Source organism: Phyllostomus discolor, chromosome 6, assembly GCF_004126475.2.
Source record: "Phyllostomus discolor isolate MPI-MPIP mPhyDis1 chromosome 6, mPhyDis1.pri.v3, whole genome shotgun sequence".
NCBI lineage: Eukaryota > Metazoa > Chordata > Mammalia > Chiroptera > Phyllostomidae > Phyllostomus > Phyllostomus discolor.
In genome coordinates, this window is record NC_040908.2 from 127,373,830 (window position 1) to 127,396,902 (window position 23,073).

The window sequence follows — 23,073 nt, forward strand, 5'->3', positions numbered from 1 at the left end:
AAGAGCTATGCCCATACATTTCGTCTCCCCAGAGAGCACAGAACATTCTAGTTGGTCAGTAAATATCTGATGATCATGTTTGAAGAGCCAGAAGTGTTACACTCTGTTCCTAGGTCTCATGACTTGAATCTCTCTGCTTCTCTGTGAAACGAAGATATTTGCTCCCAATATTCTGAAATCTGGCAATGAAAGTAACCCATTCCAAATGTGAAATATTAATTTGCTAACATATAAAAAAGTGAACTGGCGGTTTTATACTTCTTATAACTATCTTTCCCTTAAAAGCCAACATGAGCATGGAAACTTTTGGAACTCTGAGAGCTAAGGTTAAAAATGGCATCAGATTAATTTGGCACAACTTTTGAGAAATGCTTTAGGACGTACCCATATCGTCTCTCTGGCTGTATCATAGTTGTCTGATGCAGTAACAACCTGTGACTATGCAGAGAGGGGCACTCACTTATTTTCCTGTAGGCGTTCCCGGGTGGCAGCTGTAGGCACTTCCGGTCCTCTGTAGTGTTTTCCCCTGGAAAGCTGAGGATTGAAGGGGGGTACCGCACATCAACAGCAGCTCAGAACCTCAAAGTCATGGAACCCCTCATATTAAGTGAAAAAAAAAGAAGAAGAAAAAGAAAAAGTGGGAGACAAAAATTAAGCCAGAAATCCAAACTGAATAAAAGAACTCAAAACAAACAATTTTAAAAAAGGTTTCCAAGCCAAACTTATCAAGGCACAAGAAAAAAATGGCTCTCCAGGTCATCTGCCTTGCCCACGCTCATCTAAGACTCAGCTCAGGCTGCCTGCAGAATTTCTGGGCGAGGAGGGGCTTGCCTCTCACTCTAGTTAGGAGGGCAAAGTGAAACTCCTGCCCCCACTTCACAGTGCCTAGCTAGGCCCATGGCCTGCCAAAGTCCACCTGGAGGCAGGACTTAATTAGCAGTCCTACTTGCAAAGGACTCAAACCATGTCTCCCCAGAGCTAGGAAATATCAGGCTTAGTTTCAGGATGTGGCACTTCCATTTAGAAGAATTACTGAAGATGATGTTAGAAAAACAGCACCTCACACTTCTCAGGGAAAAGAAGGACAAATGATGCTGGTGGAGTCATCTGGCCTCCCAGTGGCTACCTGGAAATCACTGAGCCGATCCCAAAATTAAGCTCTTCTTAGAGCAGCTTTATGCCATTTCAGCTTGCAAAATGCCCAGTGAAAAAAAACTGGGGGCCTTTGAACTTTATTGCTAACTGGATTAGAAAACTAGAAGATCCAGGTTCAAGTCCTGGCTCTGCAATTTCAGTTGTGAATTCTGGGTCAAATCATTGAAGCTGAGTGAAGATTTTCTCATTGGTAAAATTGAGATAATGGCTATCCTAAGTACCTTATGAAGAGGAGGCCAGGTTTAGGGAGATGACAGGTTTGTAAAGGATTATGAACTGTAAGGGCTTTGATGCTGACAACAATTTTTATTGCAATATTAGACTGTCACTGATGTAATATGATCAAGATGATTCCACTTACCTTAAATAGAATGTACAGTATGTATAAAAAAAATCCCAAAACCGTAGATTGGAATAATCTGCCCATCAGGCCTCTTCCACTACCTCCTCCTCCTCCACTGCCTCCACCTGATCCTCTGGCCTTTGCAAAGGCCTCTGCAAGGTGAGACCGCTGGACGCGAGCCGCGGGGCTCTGGCCATCTAAGGGTGCTTGGTGATGATGCATCCTGGGTGGAAATCGACTCACTTCCCTGAAAAATAAATTAATTGGTCTTTACTTCTCTACTATTTTAAACATGGCTATTATGAAACCACCAAATGCACTGAGGTACCAACAACAGAAGCCAGATCTCATAAGTTCAAGAAAAAAGAGGAACTCGATCATAAGGACATGGAGGTTATCACACAGACAGTATGACATGCCTATTCTCGAGCTGTTCAACCAAACCCATTTTTTCTCTCCTTTTGGGTCCATAGCTAGACATTTTTCAGCTTCCCATACAGTTAAATGTGGTCATGTGACTGAGTTACAGCCATAGGAATGTGAAGGACATGTGTTAGTTCAAGGTAAAACTCCCCGTGTGTTAAACTCCATGTTCATTTCCCTTCTGCGAGCTGGATGCTGTACCTAAGGAGACCCTGGACATCATGTGACGATGAAAATGGCAGAGCTTCCAGCAACCTGGGCTCCTGATAACCGTGTGGCACAGAGCCTTCCACTACTGCCACCCCCAACAACTTAGAACCATCTGGATCTGCTTATGTGAGGAGAAACAAATTTCCACTGTGTCAGGGCCAGCGTACACTTTGGAGTCTGCTACAGCAGGGAGCCACGCCTCCCTAACACAGATAAGGAAATGCAGTCTGGTCTCAGAAGAGAACAGAACTAGAAACTGGAAAGCCATCAGGATCCAGGACAGCCATTCTTTCATTCAATCTCATCGTTCTCGCTCCCTGTGGGGTCACGAGCCTTTTTTTCTGTTTCTCTGTGTGTATCTTCTCCATTCTCCTTTCTCTCTGGACCATTTCTTTAGCTTCTTTGGGAACATGGAAATAGATGGTCATCCCAAAACCCCTCGTTTGCATGTCCTTCAATAAGCCAGCAGAGACTGGTCATAATTTCATATTCCTGGGGGGAGATTTTTGAATGCTCAGCTTGGGTAGGTATGAATCCCTTCCCAACCCACTGGAGCTGAGCAGACAGGACTCGTGCACACAGACAGGGTCACAGGAGTCCATCCCTGTGAGTGGGAGCAGGGCTTACGGACAGGAGGGTGTATCAGTTTTCTTGCATTTCTTTTCCTCTGTCAGAAGCAGCCAAACATTAACACCAACTGCCAAACCCAGAGAGAACCAGAGGTGAGAAAGAAAAGGAAGACACCTCTTCAAAAGGGCATGTAAACAGGCTTGTGTGGAAAAACCATAGAGAGACAAAATTGTAAAGCAGAGAACACGAGACAGTAGAAAGACTTCATAAATCAAACTCTAAAAACACAAACTACAGAGTGAAAAACTGTTGGATTTGACTTCAACAAAATTGTAGGTTTCTGTTTAATAAAGAATGCCATGAGCAGAGTTAAGATTGATGACAAGGAAAAGCTTTTGCAACATCTAAAATAGACAAGTGATTACAGTATCTAGAATGGACAAGAAATTCCTACAAGTAAATATGAACATCACAGGAAACCCAATAGAAAAGTGGTTAAAATATATGAGTAGGAAACTCATATCTCAAAGCTTAAATGATTGAAAAATAGTAGAAAAATTATATAAAGGCCCTAGCAGGGTGGCTCAGTTGGTTGCAGCACTGCCCCATACACCAAAAGGTTGCAGGTTTGATCCCTGGTCAGGGCACATACCTCGGCTGTGGGTTCAATGCTGGTCAGGGCACATAGAAGAGGCAAATGATCGATGTTTCTCTCTCCCTCCCACTATAAAAATCAATGAATATATCTTCAGATGAGGATTGAATTATACAAAGATAAGCTCAAGCTCAAAGTAAAACCAAGGAGTAAAATATAAGTTACAATATAAACATATTATAGTAAAACACGTATGAGACCTGCGAGAAGGGAAAAATTAGAAAGCAGGTAACAGTGAGGACTGGCACAGAGGCGGGGAGGCAAGAATCCCACGCACTGTGAGATGAGTGGAAACCGACACGGCCATTCTGCTAAGTCACCTGGCTGTACAGGCTGACATTAAATGTGTCTACGCCCTGTGACCCGGTGATCCCACTCTGGGGCATAAACTGCAGAGACATTCTCAAATAAGGCTGTCTACATCCCAGTCTGAATTACACACATTACAGATGGTGTGGAGAATGTGTGCTGTGACAAGTCGTAGCAGAGGGCTTTAAGAAACCCTGCTTTCCAGAATGAAAAAAAATCAGTGTGGAGTGGATACAAATATGGAATTCTATGTACCTTTTAGAAATCACACTTTGGCTATATCTACAGTAATATGAGTGCATCTTAAAAAGCAGAGCATTGAGTAAAAAAAAAAGCAAACACCACAGCCATACTACATATCTTTTCAAGCAAATATGCAGAGGTGTAAGGACATAAAACAAATACATTATTCCAGTGGGTGCACATGAAAGGGGAAGGTAATGGGCATGAGAATTGAAGAAAACTGTTGAAAAGAGAAAGAAGAGAACAAGAAAGGAGACTTGCCCTGATGGTGTTGATAAGGTGCTATGAACTAGGGCCTATCTTCAAGTCAACTCTCTGCTCCAGAGGTCAGAAAGAAGGCTGTGGTCAGGCAGGGAGGCAAGACAGCTAGCCCACTGGACCAGCTGCCATCTGCCTTGGATCCTTCCCCAGCCAAGTCCTACTTCTCTCCCAGGACTGACTGGATGATATGAAGTTATGGGGGGGGGGGGGGGGGCGGGGAATGTTTCTTTTTAAAGAAGGTCAGCAACAGAAAAGAAACACAGCTTCTGACAGTAGAAGGAAACCAGGTCACCAGTTCTTACTCTGGGTGCCAGTGACTATTATGTTGCTGTGAAATTGTTAAGGATCTTATTATATTAACTGGTGAGCACTGACTTTAAGACTATTAATGCACCTTCAGAGAAATGCCTAGTCAATATCCAAGCAGCTAAGTAAGCTTTCTCTTGAGAGAATTCAATATAGAGTAGCTAGTGTTCAATAAATTATATTTAATATTTGTAGTAATACATTGAACCTTCATTTCACTGTACTGAGAACACTCTGAAACCTGGTATAAAACAAACAATTAAAAATTAAAACCAGGTAATGGCACAAAAAGCATTATTTGCATTTCTAAAATTGAAAAATTGATGATGATGCCAAACAGCACACATCTCCCCTGAACTCTTATAGATCTGTCAGCCAGGAAGACTTACTGGACAGCTGTTATACTCGGGGCTCTGTGCTATAGGTAAGAAAGGAGGAAGGCCATAAATGGCTAGAGTTCCCACGTGGAATAGTGCCTTTAAAAAGGAGCTTTTCTGAAACAGACAACAAAGAGGGGCAGGGTGTCATGGGACTTTATTACTAGACAAACTAAATATCTATTGAAAGAATGCAAACAACAAACAAAAAAGAGGAGTCAAATGGGATGAACCATGGCAGGGAATGAGATTCAGAAAAGCAGAGAAGCAAAGGCACACCATGAGGGAAGAAGGATGTGTGCAACGAGGAAGAGATGAACAATGAAATAAGACAAAGAATAAATAGGGCTATCTACCAAATTATTGGGTTGGTCAAAAGGTCCATTACATTTTTTCCATAAATAACAGGCACATTTTTCATTTTTACCAATAACTTAATTGATGTGGACATTTTGAGTATGTTGGCTATCTCCTGCTATTGTCTTCTAGAGTACAGAAGCCAGGGGGTGCTGCTAAACATCTTCCAATGCATAAGACAGCCCCACAGCAAAGAGTTATTTGGCCAAAATGTCAGTAGTACTTGAGAAACTTCATAAACCACTTTTGACATGTTCGATAAGTCATAGCACCTTCTCCATACACTGCACAAATCTTTTGCATTTCAGTTGTGTCTTTACCTCTCTTGAAACAACAAAACATAATGTGCCAAAAATGTTGTATATCCTCTTCCATCTTCAATACTAAAATGGCTGCAGAAAAACTCACCAATTTGGTAAGTTTTTTTTAAATGTACACTGATATGACAGCTGTCACAATACGATGTAACAAAATTGTTTCAACTGATGTTAAAGACAACTAAGCAATACTAGAGCCACTGCATGGAAAAAACAAGGGATTTTTTGGCCAACCCAACAATCTGGCTCCACTTAGAGAAGTAACAGGTTAAGGAGAGGGAAGTGGAGGGGATATTTAAATGCTTATTTGTGGTGTGTAAATTTGATCCTGTGGGTCTAAGATCCAGGAAGTGACTTAATAAGAAATGTGTTTGAGGGGGATTAGTCTAGCAGTTGAGTTGGGTCTGGGAAACCAGTAAGAGGGCAGTAACTCAGCTCTGAGACCCAAGGGATTGAGGTGCTGGCTGTAGCTATGACGAGGAGAGGAGAGGCCCAAGGGCTCCTACGACGCACGTAGTGTTCGGCAGCATGTACTACTAAACAGAGTACAGAGCCAACTGGGAAGGAGGTAAGAACACCCCAAAGTCAGGAGTTCAAGATGCTCAGAGCAGACAGCAAAGAGCCTGGGAGGGCGTAAGATGATGGGAAGACTGAGCACACATATTTCACACGTTCAAGTCCAGGGCTGGTGGCACATTTAGAAGAAATTATTAGACTACAGTTGGTCTTGAGAAGAAGCTCTGAGCTACCTAAAGTTATAAAGCTAATTAAAATTAGGTAAGTGAATCATTCCCACAACAAAAAGGTTGGAGGGATATGGCACATGCGGTAAAAAGCAGAAGAGAAAACTGAGCTGGTCCAAAGAGGACCAGAAAGCAAACCCAGTATCATAAAAGAGGACAGAGTTAAAAGCAACTGGGAAGTCTGGAAGGAAACTGATAAAAGACTAATAGCAATCCCTGTTTCAGACATGACGCAGTCTTGAGAAAAGGGTGGCCATCACAGGAAACCCTGACTGTCTACTGGTTTAGACAATCAGAGGAACCCATGTACCACAAAGCACCAGAGAGTCTTCAGAGTCAGAAGGAGCCTTAAAAGCTATCCAGTCTTGGGACATAAAGTAGAGCACACGGAATATAGTCATTAATATTGTGGTAACTATATACGGTGCCAGGTGGGCACTGGAGTATCGGGGGAACACTTTGTCAAGCATGTAATTGTCTGACCACTCTGCTATACACCTGAAACTAATACAAAATAACATTGAATGTGGACTATAATTGAAAAATAAATTTTAAAAAAGGTCCTCCAGCCTTTTTCAACAAATGTTATGGGGATGAAAGGATGAAGTTCAACCCCTAATTCATTCACAACATAGTAAATTTTAAAATTAACTCAAAATGGTTTAAAACCCTCAATGTAAGAATCAGAACTACAGAACTCTTAGAAGAAAACAGACAAACCATCACAACCTTGGATTGGGCAATAGCGTCTTAGATATGACACCAAAAGCACAAGCAACCGAAGAACAAATACACGAACTGACTTCATCAAATAAAGTGTGTGTGCTACAAATAACCCCATCAAGAAACTTAAGACAGCCCAATAAATGGGAGGAAGTATTTGCAAATCATACATCTGATAAGGGTCTAATGTTCAAAATACATAAAGAACTCCTACCACTCAATAATAAAAACAATTCATTTAAAAATGGTCAAAGGCTCTTAATAGACACTTCTCTAAAGTATATAAAAGACCAATAAGCACAAAAAAAGATGTTCAATGCCACTAGTCATCAAAAAATGCATATTAAACCCACATGAGATATCACCGTATACTCACTAGGATGCTATAAGAAAGGACAGATAATAAAACGTGTTGGAATATATCTCCTTGGGCAAGGGAAACAAAGGAAAAAATAGACAAATGGGACAACATCAAATTAAAAGTTTTTGCACAGCAAAGGAAACCATCAACAAAATAAAAAGACAACCCACAGAATGGGAGAAGATATTCACCAATGATACATTTGATAAGGAGTTAATATCCAACATTTATAAAGAACTCATATAACTCAACATCAAAAAAACCTCTAACAACCCAATTAAAAAAATAGGTGGAGGGCCTAAATAGATACCTTTCCAAGGAGGACATACAGGTGGCGAAGAGGCATATTAAAAGATGTTCAACATCACTAGTCAGCAGAGAGATGCAAATTAAACCACAATGAGATACCACCTACACATCTGTCAGAATGGCCATCATCAATAAATCAACAAACAAGTGCTGGTGAGGATGTGGAGAAAGGGGAACCCTCACGCACCGTTGGTGGGAATGCAGACTGGTGCAGCCACTGTGGTAAACAGTATGGGAAGTTCCTCAAAAAATTAAAAATGCAACTTCTTTGTGAGCCAGCATGTACTCTTCTACATATACTCATATATCCAAAGAAACCCAAAACACTAACTCAAAAAGATATATGCATCCTTATGTTCACTGTGGTGCTATTTATAATAGCAAAGACATGGAAGCAACCCAAGTGCCCATCAATAGATGACTGGATAAGGAACTTGTGGTACATATATACAATGAAATATCATTTTTTATCATACCATAAAAAAGAATGAAATCTTAAAATTTGCAACAACATGGAGAGACCTGGAGGGTATTGTGTGAAGTGAAATAAAAAGGGCAAAATAAATGAACAAACAAAATAGAAACAGACTTACAGATGCAGAATACAAGCTGATGGTTGCCAGAAGGAAGGGGTCTTGGAAAGAGGGAGGAAAAGGTGACGGGATTAAGAAGTGCAGACTGGTAGTTACAAAACAGTCGTGGGGATGTAAAGTTCAGCACAGGGAACAGTCAGTAGTATCACGACAACTATGTATGGGACCAGGCGGGTACCTGAACATTGTGGGGACCACTCTGTAAAGTACGTGATTTTCTAACCACTACGCTATACACCTGAAACTTATATAGAATACTACTGAATGTGAAAAAAAAAAGAGAATAAGTGATGGCACAGTTGTAGAGAAAATGGAACTCTCATACTCTGCTGGTGGGAATATAAACCAGTGCAACCACTTAGAAAAACAGGCTGGCAGTTCCTCAAAAGGGTTGACAAAGATTCCATATAACCCAACAATTACACTTTTAGGTACACACTCAAGGAGAATATGCTCACACAAAAACTTGTATACAAATGTTCATAACAGCATTATTTACAATAGCCAGATATGTATTAACTGACAAACGGGTGAGCAAAATGTGTTATATCCATACAGTGGAATATTATTTGGCCATAAAAAGGAATGGAATATGATAATACTACAGTATGGATGAATTCTGAAAACAGTATGCTATGTGAAAAAAAGCCAGTCATGCAAGACTACATATTATATAATTTCATTAATATGAAATGTCCAGAGTAGGCAAACCTATAGAGACATAAAGTAGATCAGTGGTTTCTTTGGGCTGGGGCGGAGGGGATGATAAAATGTTCTGAAATTGATTGTGGGGTGATTGTACAACTCTGTGATTATATTAAAAACCACCAACTGTACACTTTAATAGGTAAATTGCATGGTATGTGAATTATAGCTCAATAAAGCTACGTTTTAAAGTCATCTAGTCTAACCACCTGTGTTCAATATCCTTCCCTCCCTTAAGTGGTGGGCTTGACTTTGCCGAATCCCATCCAACGGAAAACTAAGTGTTTCCCCAGGAAGCTCACACCACTTCGATCGGTACACTCTGACTGTTAGACCTGCCCTGAGTTAGTACAATACAGAGTTTCAAAAGCAACACTGACTGAATCTAGATGTGTCAAGAAGTAGAGAAACATGATTGATAAAGAGAATGTAGACTGGAATTAAGAGAAGCTGAAAAGTACGGAAACTATTTTCAAAGGCAGGAAGGGAACTGGAGTGCAACGGAACAGACAGGCTAGATAAAAAAAATGTTTTATAACCTAGAACCTACAAGAAACCCAAGCATTTTATATTTGGTGTAATAGTTCACATATTTACTACTGACACTTAATATGCCAGGCACCGTGCCAGACACCGAGATTAAAATGCTAAATAAAAACAGAGCTCCTGTCTTTAAAAAAATTACAGATGAAAAGTATAATTATAACAACATGGTGGTAACTGTGCCTTAACCATCAAGTCCAACGGCTTTTTCCTCAGTTCTCACTCTTAGGACTCCTCTGCAACACAAGAAGAGAATACCACCACAAAGGAGTCATTCAGTAAGTACTGCATTAATCTGAGTAAATCCTCGTCAACCTTTCTGCCTTAATTTCTGCGGCACATCACTCTAAGAGCTCATTTCCCCACTAACCAGCCTACACCTATTCTGTCTCAGACTCTTGCACTCTCCCCAAGATTTTCTCTCAACCTCTGCTCTTCTAAAAAATTTTTATCATATTTTTCCATGACCATTTAACCCCCTTATACCCCCACCTCCACAATCACCACACTGTTGTCCATGTCCATGAGTCCTTTTTCCTTTTTCCTCAATCCCTTTACCCCCTAACCACTCCCCCCATAGCCATCATCTGCTGTCTGTGAGTCTGTCTCTGTTTTGCTTGTTAGTTCAGTTTGTTCATCAGATTCCACATCTCTGACTGGCTTATTTCACTTAGCATAGTGTTCTCCAGGTCCATCCATGCTGTCACACAGGGTAAAATTTCCTACTTTTTTATGGCCGAGCAGTATTCAATTGTGTAAATGTCTCACAGTTGTTTTATCCACTCATCTACAGATGAACACTTGGACTTCTTCAATATCTTGGTGGTTGTATAATAAATGATGCTGCAGTGAACACAGGGTTGCTTATGTTCTTTCAAATCAGTGTTTTGGGTCTCTTCAAATATATTCCCACAAGTGGGATCACTGAGTCAAAAGGCAGCTCCATTTATAATTTTTTGAGGTATCTCCATAATATTTTCCACACTGGCTGCATTCTTACCAAAAGTATACAAGGGTTTCCCTTTCTCCACATCCTCGCCAGCACTTGTTGTTTGTTGATTTATTGAAGATAGTCATTCTGACAGGTGTGAGGTGATAGTTCACTGTGGTTTTAATTTACATTTCTCTGATGATTACTGATGTTGAGCATATTTTCATGTCTATTGGCCATGTGTTTGTCCTCTTTGGAGAAATGTCTATTCAGGTCCTTTGGCCCTTTTTTAATTGGTTTGTTGGTTTTTTGGGTGTTGAGTTTTATAAGTTCTTTATAAATTTTGAATATTAGTCCCTTATCAGATGTATGAGCAATTATGTTCTCCCATTCTGTGGGTTGTCTTTTTATTTTGCTGATGGTTTCCTTTGCAGTCCAAAAACTTTTTAGTGTGATGAAGTCCCATTTTTTTTCTTTTGTTTCCATTGCCTGGGGAGATATGTCAGATAAAATATTGCTACAAGTAATGTTCAGGTTTTACTGCCTATGTTTTCTTCTAGAATTTTTTGGTTTTGAGTCTAACATTTAAGTCTTTAATCCATTTTGAATTTACTCTTGTGTGTGGTGTAACAAGGTGGTCTAGTTTCATTTTTCTGCATGTATCTGTCCAATTTTCCCAACACCATTTATTGAATGAGCTGTCTTTAGTCCCCTCTATTCTTTCTTTATCCTTTTTCCTTTGGCAAAAAGCACTCACTTTCAAGGCATCCATTATAATTTCCAAAATGTACACCTCCAGTTCTGACCCTTCCCTCAAGCTCCCATTTCTTATCTCTAAATCTCATTAATGTGTATATATCCTTTTATAAGTCTATCATCTCAAACCTAAAAATGAAACTCATTTTCACCTTCTAAAACCTGTTTTCCTCCTGTATTTCTTTTATTTGTAGAGTCATTCTTTCAGACCTTTACTCTTTGTAACTGTAACTTCTGCCACCTGTGACTAAGGGTCTATCGGAAACAGCAAGCTTGAGTCAGAACGCTGAATTTGGAAGAGATTTTTCTTTTTGTAAAGTTAATTGTTCGTAACAGGGAGCAACCTCACCTCTTGGATCTTAGTACTACCACGTTTCTGGTGTTTCTACCAGAAATTAACAGCCCAGAATGTTTAAAAAGTCCACAACTATGAAACATTTAGAAATGTCTAGTTGATTTTTTAAAAATTTAAATGAAATACTCCAAAAGTGTACAACAAAGTAAAAATAACACATGAGCACTTGTATACCTGCTTACCTGAAATGTAACTGGGGCTCCCATGCACCCTCCCTGCAACGGTCACAACTCTGAATGTGCTGATTGTTAGGTGTGCTTTTAGACTTTACTGTGGAAGTCTGCATCCATAAACAATATACAGTATTATCTTGAGTATTTTAAAACTTTGTATTATGAATGGATAGTAATGATAGTTCTATAACAATGAGAATGTACCTAGTGCCACTGAACTGTACACCTAATGGTTAAACTGATAAATTTTATGTTATATATATTTTACTACAATTTTTAAAACTTTTATATTATGGTATCACACTGTACTCTTGCTTCTTCAACTTCTCTTTTTTTGCCTTTTTTTTTTCTGGGTAGGGAATCGGTATTTTGGCCCAGAAACGTACATGTTGATACATGGAGCTCTAGTTTATTTACTCAAAGCATCACCTTATGTACCCATGTCACGATTTATTTATCCCTCCCCAGCTGATGAACATTTAGGTTATTTTCTACTGTTCACTATTCAAATGTTCTACTTTATAGCTACATTATAAATAGGATTTGCGGGGTTTTTTTTTTTAATGTGCTTAAAAAACAACTAAACAGATCAGAACATTAAAGATATTAGAACATTAAAATTACAGAATATCCAAAATAGAAAACAGCTGTTTTCACTATCTCTAAATGTACTTAAGTATGCCCTAAAATGGGATCTGACTAAATCCTAATTGTTTATTGAAAGCGTTCCCCATATATAGGTTTATTTAATTATTAATACTTCACTCAGCATACCATTTAAGCGTGACTAAAAACTTAATGGATTTTACAGAGTGAAGCTCTACTTTCCATTGTTAATAACCACCCTCACTGCTAAAAACAAAAACAAAAACTCTAGCGCTGTTAACAAAAGAGCTTTCTGAAAGCAACATTAAACCATCTGCAGCATTTCATTCTCAGGGCAAATAAATCAATAAAGAATTGAATATGTTTTGATTTCTTACCACACAGTTCAAGAAAGATCGTATGGGCTCGTCCCTGAAGATATGTGAGCTTCTTTCTAAGCACTGAGGCCATATTTAATCAGCGTTCCTTCAGGTGGCGGTTGGGACAACAGCTGTTTCTTCAGCACTGGTATCCGAGGGTCTCCTCCTGCTACATTCCTCTCCTAACTCTGTTTTGCTTACCCCGGCTTTGATGTTTTGTGCTAATGCAACCAGCTACTCTTCACCTTTTGCCCACCTCCCCGCTTCAGTTCATCCTATGTATTACTAAAAGGGATGTATAAGTTGTTTAGCATGGGGCCTAGTCCATATACTCTACACGTGTTAACTACTACTGTTTTGTCTCCAGAGTAGTTTTCCTGAAGCATAACTGCAACTGGTCTGGCCATTTTTCTGATCAAAAGCTCTCAGCGGTCCCCACTGAGGACAACCGGCCACGTTAAGCAGGAGGCAGCAAAGGGAGGTAAAAGGAGCACCATCTTTTGGGTCAGAGTTATGAGTTAGACTCCTGGCTGTGCCTCCAACAGCTTAGGTGGAGGCTGAATGGACCTTTCTAGAGCTCATTTTCATTATCTGTAAAATAGCAATAATGACTCCTATTTCTCAGGGCTGTTACAGGATTACAGATTAAATACCACATACAAAGTACTCAGCACACACAGTATGGTCTTAACAAATTCTGACGTTCCCTCCTCACTACAAAAAGAATTCCTAAACAACTGAATTACATAATCTAGTTCAAAAGTACCTCCTCGCACTCCTTTCCTGTTACATACTCCTTACTCAACCTAACCAGACTCCTCACCATGCTCTGGGCCTGCCTGGTGATTTCTTGCTTCTAAGCCTTTAGATTCCAGTGGTTTTGACTTTCTCTCCAACTCCACAGAATCTAAATCCGGCCTGTCCTTCAGGGCCCAGGTCACCGCCCCCACCCCAGAGCATTTTCTCCCCATGCACTTAGAACACACTTCTTGAATCTCTTTAATTGTACCTAACATACCTGGCTTGATTCAAGTTTTATGTATGTGTCATACAGCATCTATCTGAACAGGCTGGGAAACAGAAATAGGTGACATCTTCCACTAATCACTGTTTGTCCAGTTTCATTTAGTGCTGACTGACATCTACAAATCATATCCAAGAAAAAGCAGCAGCCCCTGACACCCAGGAGCTGACTGGTACTATCAGTTTGGCCCTGCTGTTGCTGCCAGCCAGCCCGGCCTGCACAATTCTCCCGGTGTTCTGCTAATTATAAGCAATTCCAGGACATCAACATCAAACCATCAAATAAGGCCATGTTGTGATCACGATGGATCAAAAAAAAAAACAAAAATAAAACATGAGTACCATCCCAGCCAAATATCAAATTGCCCCCATTCTTGGATAATGAGTGACTGCTGCTTCTTCACCAATTACAGCTTTAGTCTTTCTCTAGTGTGCTCTCCCTTTAGACAAACTCTATTAGGGTACCCTATCACAGAACTGTCCCCACTTCCTGACAGCATCACAAAGCCCCACATCCTTAAACCTTCCTCAAAATCACCCTATACAGGCCCAAATCCAATATAAGGCTTTCAAACACTCCTACTGAGATACCGAGTTCTTCTCCATGGTGTGCGTTCTCCCTTGCTAAAGTAAGAAACCCAACTTGCTCAACCAGAGGTGTATTCCTGCTGTTCTGTGGCTGGAGGAAAACTAAGAACTTCCTGAATAAAAGTGTAGTGTTTTCTTTATGCACGGGGCCCTTTATGCTCTGGATCTCATGTACGGTTCACTTTGTTGAACTGATCTGCCTGACTTACACAGCGCCCTTTACTGCACTCAAGACCCAGCCCAGTCACTCTCGGTACTCAAAGGAGCTTTTTACTTCATTATCCTGAGCAAACTGAACTTCAGTTTTGAGAAGAGAAAATGGCAGTCAGGGTTACTGATCAAAGTGCTGTACACACACCACACCACTTCACACCCACTCACCTCTAAGTTTCTGAACTTGAAAAAGAACCTAACTGACATGCATTCACAGGCTCTTTCCTCTCTTCTTTGAACACTCTTTTAGAGTAGATATAATTTAAGATAACAAAGAATTATATATGTATATTCATGTTATATATGTATATACAAATACAGATATGTGCATGTGTATTTTCACATCTTGGAGAGCTCAAGATTAAGTGGGCAGGACTCACTTGAGGAGAACATGTTGATAAGAGTCTGAGCTTTCCAGAGAAACAGGACTGCTGTGGAGGGGCTGGGAAGGAACCCTATTTATAAGCATTCAAAGTGAAACACTCACCAGAAAACATGGGCGAGCAGGGTCAGCAGGAGAGATGCCAGAATGACACTCCTATGGGAGCACCATGTGCAGGTGGTGGGTAGGACCCCCTTGTAGCCAGCTCCAGCACAGAAGCAGCACAGTGTCATCTTGGAGGACTTCAACTACCCTGACACCCATTCAAAGTCATAGTCAGCTGATCCTAGAACAGCTGAAAAGTTCCTGACTAGTGTGCTGACATTTTCACGTTCCAAGGATACATAACGTAAAAGCAGGGCAACTGCTACTCTGGCTAAGGAAGAAACAGGCCAGTGAAGTAAAAGGAGAACCACAGGAGAAAGAGACTGCTCCAACTTAGCATCTGTGGCAGCAAAGCAGGGGTTGCATGGCATAGGCTCTAGGAAGGCACAACCAAGAAGCTCTAAAAACAGACACACAGTTCCATGGCGTGAGCCCATCTCTAAAAGGAAAGCTCTTTAAATACATTTGTTTGGGCTCTTCAAAAATTGTCAAGCAGGTAGGAAAGGCACAGGGAAATAGCAGCTGTCCAGGGAGCTCTTCTAAAAGAACAGAGACAACAGTGTGGTGATTGCTCGGGGGAGGGTGCATAAGGGACTAAAAGGTAATGTTAAAAAATAAAGATTAAATTAAAAAAAAAAGAACAGAGAAAAAATGAACAGAAAGACATAAGCAATCAGCAAGAAAGAGCAGCAAGACTTGGAAAAACCATATGAGGAGGCCAAGGTTCAAACTAAACTAGGACCTACCAAAAAGGTACTAAAGGGGTTCTTTTTTGAGCAAAGGCAATTTGCCTGAAAGTAAAATGTAATGCTGAATGAAGTGAACTTCTCAGCCTCTATTTTGCTTCCATATTCCCTCTTAAAGGGAATAAATTTGGAGTTAAACAGAAGAGAATCAACAATCCTAAGGAAAAAAAAATAAAGTTCCAGATAGGTGAAGAGAATAAACTCAAGTCTATTCACTAAATAATTTCTACCAAGAAGATTGGAAATACTTGCAAATAAGATCACTGGACTACTGAAAATTTTAAGAAAGTGTGTTGATAAAAAGAAATCTTGAAACAGTGAAGACAGATAACTATGTTCCAGTCTGCGAGAAGAAGGCAGATGGTGGTACCCTCAACCACAGAGGAGTGAGTACGTTGTGGCTCTTAGGCTAGATTCCAAAAAGGATTCCTCCATTTATGATGGAGTGGACGTGGGAGGGAAGAAATAGTATTTCTTCCTTACTATAAAAGAGATGCATACCTATGGGAAACTGAGAAAGTACAGAAAAGTTTAAAGAATAACAACCACCCATACCTCATCCAGAAATAAAACCAGCTAGCATGTTGACATATTTCTTTCTGGTAAATGCATAGTGGCTGTATCTTTACCTTTCACACATAGCATATGGTTTCCCATCATTTAAAACTCCTCATGAATATAATTTACTGGATTCATAATAGTCCACGCATGTACGCTCAATAACTTATGTAACCATAAAGAATATAACAATAACAGTGAAAAGGTGATGGTTTACAACGACTAATAGGGGAAACTATAATCCCTAGGGGACAACATTCATTAATTTACTCAACTTCATCATCTTTTCATTCATTAGTATTTACAGTTCACTACCTGCAGGCCTGGTCTGAGACTGGAGCTACAGCAAAGAAGAAGACAAACTCCCCTGCCCTCGTGAAACCTCCTTTGTGAGTGAGAAAAGAGATAATAAACAAGATAGTGATAAATACTAATGAGAAAAAATACAGCAAGCCAAGGAGATAATACATGTGGGAGAAAGAGTTTAGCTGAAGTGGCCAGAGAAGGCTCAGGAGATGCATGCATTCAAGTGAAGGCCCAAAGAAGATGGAGAAAGGGCAGATGGATATTCAAAAAAGGGCATTTCAGGCAGAGGAAACAGCAAATGCAGAGCCCCTGAGGTAGGAGCACGTCTGGCCTGTTACAGCAAGGAGGCGGCTGGTGTGGCCAAAGCAAAGTGAGAAAGCAGGAAAAGTAGAAGGCAATGGGGAAGAGGATTAAGCAGGGCCTTTTAGGTCTTGTACAGACTTTATCTCCTCATCTGGGGGTCTGTGGAGGGAAGAGATTTGGGCTTTGACGGGTCCACCTGCCTCCATACTGTGTTGAGAACAGACAAAGGGAGCAAGCAGGCTGACCACAGTCTGAAATGGACAGAATGAGATGGGGTAGAACAATCCAATGACCAACTGGTTGAATTACTCTTCACAAAAGGTTTCAGCAAACAGACTGGGGCAATCCTAACAGCAGGCTCAACTGACCGATACAGTGAGAAAATAATCAGACTGATCTATGAAGAAGACGTGCTGATCATAATTAAGAGTAAAATTGTAAAAAAAAAATCATGAGACAGAAAGAAATTTGAACACTGACTAGATATTTAATGCCATTATGAAATTATTGTTTTTATGTGTAATAATGGCATTGTGGCTTTTTTTTAATTCTTAGGGTTTTTAGAGATGTATAATAAAGTATTTAAGGATAAAGTGATCCAATGCCTGGGATTTGCTTAAAAAACAATCTAGTGATGGGGGAAGGTGGGGGAAAGTAGGTGGAGACACCCATGACATGAAAAGATAGTGGTTGAAGCAGGGCAATGTGGATCTGTTTTACTGCTCTCTCTGCTTTTGCTTAGGTTTCAAACTGTCCTAAGCACAAGTGTTTTTAAAAAATTAAGAATGGCACATAGCTGAGAGAGACAATAAATACACTGAGTGGAAGAATGGATGCTCTGAAAAAACCTCAAGAGGCTAGAATTCTAGGCCAAATTTAAACAGGTAAAATGCAACAGGAAAGAATATAAAGTACTATATTTGGCTCCAAAACATCAAGTAAACAGTACAAAACAGACAAAAAATGTATTTTTAAAGAATAGCTTAGGATTCTAATAAATAGCAAGGGCAGCAAGTAAAATGCCAAAAGTCTAAAGTCATACCCAGAATACGCTGCATACAGAATTTTAAAAAGGAGTGTGGGAAGAGGCAACAGGCTGCTCTTTCATTGGCTTACCCTTGCTGGTATTTCTATTTTTAATTTATTTTTAAAATATATTTTATTTATTATGCTATTACAGTCCCAATTTTCTCCCTTTGCCCTCCTCTGCCCATTACCCCCCTTCCCTCCAGCACCCAGTGACCCTGCCCATTACCCCCCTTCCCTCCAGCACCCAGCATCCCCTGACCCACTTAGTTCATGTCTATGGGTTATGCATATAAGTTCTTTGGTTTCCCTATTTCCTATACTGTTCTTAACCTGCCCCTGTGTATTTTGTACCTACCAATTATGCTTCTTAATTCCTGTATGTTTTCCCCCATTCTTCTCCTTCCCCCTTGCAGTTGATAACCCTCCATCATACCTATGATTCTGTTCCTGTTCTGGTTGCTGCTTAGCCTGTTTTTCCAGATTCAGTTGTTGATAGTTGTGCATTTGTTGCCATTTTAATGTTCATAATTTTGATCTTCTTTTTCTTAAATAAATCCCTTTAGCATTTCATATAATAAGGCTTAGTGATGATGAACTCCTTTAGTTTTACCTTGTATGGGTGGCACTTTATTTGCCTTCCATTCTAAATGATAACTTTACTGGGTACAGTAATCTAGGTTATAGGTCCTTGCTTTTCATCACTTTGAACACTTCTGGCCAGTCCCTTCTTGCCTGCAAAGTTTCTTTTGAGAAATCAGCTGACAGTCTTATAGGACCTCCTTTGTAGGTAACTCTCTGCTTTTCTCTTGCTGCTTTTAAGATTCTCTCTTTATTTTTGATCTCTGGCATTTTAATTGTGATGTGTCTTGGTGTGGTCCTCTATGGGTGCAACTTGTTTGGAATTCTCTGTGCTTCCTGGACTTGTATGTCTATCTCCTTTATGAAATTAGGGAAGTTTTCTTTCACTATTTTCTCAAGTAAGTTTTCATTTTCTTGCTCTTCCTCTTCTCCTTTTGCAATCCCTATAAATTCAGATATTGGTAGGTTTAGAGATGTCCCAGAGGTTTCATATACTATCTTTATTTTTTTTTGATTTCTTGTTTCTTCTTGCTTTCTAGTTGAATGTTCATTTCTTCCTTATGTTCCAAATCATTGATCTGAATCTTGGCTTCCTCCCCTCCACTGTTGGTTCCCTGTAGATTTTTCTTTTTATTTCATTTAGTATAACCTTGGCAGCCCCCCTGTATTTGTTTCTGTGTACTGGGTAGAGCTGCTTTGACTCCCTGTCTTAGTAGCATGGCCTATGGTACAAAAGGCACCTATAAACTGTGTGGGCAGGGCCTTAGGTAATGGCCAGGGCAGGGCAACCTGCTTCACCACCTTGTGGCTCTGAGTGGAGGGAGGGCTCAGAGACACAACAGTGCCACTGCCTGGCTTCTGGAGGTTTGCCTGGCACTCGCCCCATTTCCAGTTACTTCACCCACTCCCTGTATGCAACTGGCACCCGTCTAGCTGTTGTCCTGGTGGTGAATCCCAGGGTGGATGGGTTTGCATTCGTTCTAAGTCTGTGAGAGCCTTTTAAATGGACTCTCCTGAAAAAACTGGCAGTTTCTTCCACTGCCCTGACCCTCAGTGGTTTTTATAGCCAGAAATTATGGGGTTATATTCCAGTGCTGGAACCCTGGGCTGTGTGGCCTGACCTGGGGCTCAGAATGCTCACTCCCAAGGTATCCCTCCTGGTTTTTATCCACCATACGTGAATGTGGGGCCTCCCATTCCCACCGCTGCCTCTCTGTGCCCCATCACATCTCGTCACCTCTCCGCCCCTCTCTGCATCTCTGCCCCTCCTATGCATCTGGATGAATGTGGCTTCTTTAAATCCTTGGTTATCAGACTCCCATACAGTTCAATTTTCTGACAGTCCTGGGGGTTATTTTGAGGTTTAGTTGTAATTTTCTCTGTGGTTGCATGAGGAGGCAAAGTATGTCTACCTATGCCTCCATCTTGCCCAGAAGTCCCACTTAGTGTTATTTTTAAGTAGCTATGTTGAGATAATTGCAACCTATACCATCATATATATAAGGAATGGAAGAAGGAGCTAGAGTTGTCAATGGAAGAAAAAAGACTGAATTAGGAGACGTCCTACTAGTCTTCAAATTCCTGAGCTCACCATCTTTCCCCTTAAATTTATTTTTCTTCCATTCCTACTTTGGTGAAGGGCATCACCATTTCTTTATTCACCTGAGACTAGTCCAAGATGCCTCCCTCACCCTTGCCTTCCACTTGTATTTAAAATTGCCTCTTAGAATTGTTCTCTTCCTACCTACTGGTGAAAGCCTCCCCTGCTCCATTTACTCCTATTCCTAGCCTAGTACTGCTATTTTTTGGGGGGTGGAGATCACTCTCATCTTCAGAGTAACCAGCATATTCTTTCTACCCAAGCACTGCAAGTAACTTAATTCAAGCCATTAAGATGGGTGGATATGTTAGCTGGAACTACTGAGGACTAAGAGTGACGTGGAAATAAAGGAAGACACACTTGCTCCCTGAATAGAATGTAAGGTGATGCCTGGAACTGTCGCAACCATTGCTGCTACCCTGAGAGGAGTCAGATGGTAAAACCAACTTGAAAGGAACCCAGAAGTGAAAAATCACAGATGGAGCCCTGATGAGATTGTGAATCTCTGGATAGATCAACAATGGAGGCCAGTTCTAACAGAGTTCATACCTTCATCCATCCATCCATCCATATCCTCACCCAAGGACATGCTTACTGATCTTAGAGAGAGGGGAAGGGCGGCAGAAAGAGGGAGAGAAACATCATCGTGAGAGAGAGAAACACTGATCAGTTGCCCCTCCCACACACCCCAACTGGGGACCAAACCTGCAACCTAGGTATGTTCCCTGACAGGGAATCAAACCCATGACCTCTTGGTTTACAGGACAATGCTCCGACCAGCTGAGCCACACCAGCCAGGGCGGAGTCCTTTCATTTATATAACACAATAAATTCCCTTTCTGTCTTAAAACAATTCAAGCTGACTTTTCTGTCCCTCGTCATGAGTATCCTAACTGATGAGCCCAATGGCATTAGCTTAACGATGCTCATGATGTCTCAACTGGACTACTGCAACAATCTTCCCCTCAAGACATCGTGACAGTGCAGCCTCCACACTGCTGCCAGGGCATCTTTTCTAAACCCAGACTGGGTGTCTCTCTTCTACTTACAAACTTAAAATGGCCTCCTCTGCCTTTAGAGTAAAATCCAAACTCCTAAAGTATGGCAGGAAAAAAATCTTCAGTTTGGCCTCTGCCAATTTCTCTGGTCTCATCTCTTACAACCCTAAAGCTACTTCAGGGCTCTAAGATTTTCCCCCCTGTGTTTCCCCTGCTTGGAGTGCCCTTCTTGCTTTGCATGATAAAAATACTTTAAGAGATACCACCTCAGTTTAGACAAGAAATGAAAGGCTGATTTAATATCCAAAAGTCAATCTTGTAATACATTGTATCAATGGAATGAAGGACAAAATGCCATGATCATCTCAACAGGCACAGAGAAAGCACTCGACATAATTCAACATCCCTTCATAATTAAAACACTCAACAAACAAGGAACAGAAGGAAACTTCCTCAGTCTGACAAAGGGCATCTATACAAAACCCATACCTAACATCATACTTAACGGTGTGAAAGCTTTCTTCTCTTTTTTTAAACTGAAACTGGGGTGACACTGGCTCACAAAACCATGCAAGTTTCAAGTGTACAACTCAACAAAACATCAACTGCACACTGCATCATGTGCCCATTGCTCCAAGCAAAGTATCTTTCTGTCCCCATTTTCCCCACTTTGCTCACCTTCACCTCTTCCCTCCCTCCTTTTCCACTGGTTATCACCATACTGTTGTCTGTGTCTGTGATATACATATATCTATGCCTATACATCTATAGGTATAGATACATATGGAGTTTCTTGCTTAATCCCTTAATCTTCTTTCATCCAACTCCACAGCCTCCATCACTTCTGACAGCTGTCAGTCTGTTCCATGTATCTGTGCCTCTGTTTCAATAACATTTTGTCCGTTTTTGTTCATTAGAGTCCATGTATGAGTAAAATAATACGGTATTTGTCTTTCTCTGACTGGCTTATTTCACTTAGCAAAATAATCTCCAGGTCTATCCATGCTGTTACAAAAGGTAAGATTTCGAGCTCTGGCTGGCGTAGCTCAGTGGATTGAGCACAGGCTGGGAACCAAAGTGTCCCAGGTTCGATTCCCAGCCAGGGTACATTTCTGGGTTGCAGGCCATAACCCCCAGCAACTGCACATTGATGTTTCTCTCTATCTCTCTCTCTGTCTCTATCTCTATCTCCCTCCCTTCCCTCCCTAAAAAATAAATAAATAAAATCTTAAAAAAAAAGAAGTCATTTAAAAACAAAAGGTAAAATTTCTTTTTTTCTTTTTACCGTCGAGTAGTATTCCATTGTATAAATGTACCACAGCTTTTTTATCCACTCATCTATTGACGGGAACTGGGCTGTTTCCAGATCTTGGGCTAGAAAGGCACTGCAAGGAACATAGAGGCACATACATTCTTTTGAAGTAGTGTTTCAGGTATGTCTTAGGATATATTTCCAGGATCACTGAGTCATAAGGCAGTTCTATTTTTAATTTTTTTAAGTATCTCCATACTGCTTTCTACACTGGCTGCACCAGTCTGCAGTCCCACCAATAGTGCACAAGGGTTTGCTTTTCCCTACAACCTCACCACCACTTGTTTGTTGATTTATTGATAATAGCCATTCTGCAGGCATGAGGTGATATCTCATAGTGGTTTTAATTGCATTTCTCTGATGATTAGTGACACTGAGCATTTTTTCATGTCTCTTGGCTATCTGTATGTCCTCTTTGGAGAAGTGTTTATTCAGATTCTTTGCTCATATTTTAAATGAGCTGCTTGTCTTCTTGGTGTTGAGTAGTATAAATTCTTCATACATTTTGGAAATTAATCCCGTATCAGATGTATCAATGGCAAATATGTTCTCCCATTCAGTGGGTTGTCTTTTCATTTGTTAATGGTTTCTTTTGCTGTGCAAAAGCTTCTTGGTTTGATGTGGCCCCATTTGTTTATCTTTTCTTTT

General features: G+C 40.5%; 1 protein-coding gene across 1 annotated transcript in view; it reads right to left on the minus strand.

Annotated features, from left to right (window-relative positions):
• RIC3 (RIC3 acetylcholine receptor chaperone) overlaps positions 1 to 23,073 on the minus strand; it is a 58,007-nt gene that overhangs the window by 29,361 nt on the left and 5,573 nt on the right. Inside the window, 3 exon segments of the mRNA XM_028517006.2 lie at positions 461 to 518; positions 520 to 534; positions 1,517 to 1,740. Coding sequence (XP_028372807.1) covers positions 461 to 518; positions 520 to 534; positions 1,517 to 1,740 — 297 coding nt within the window.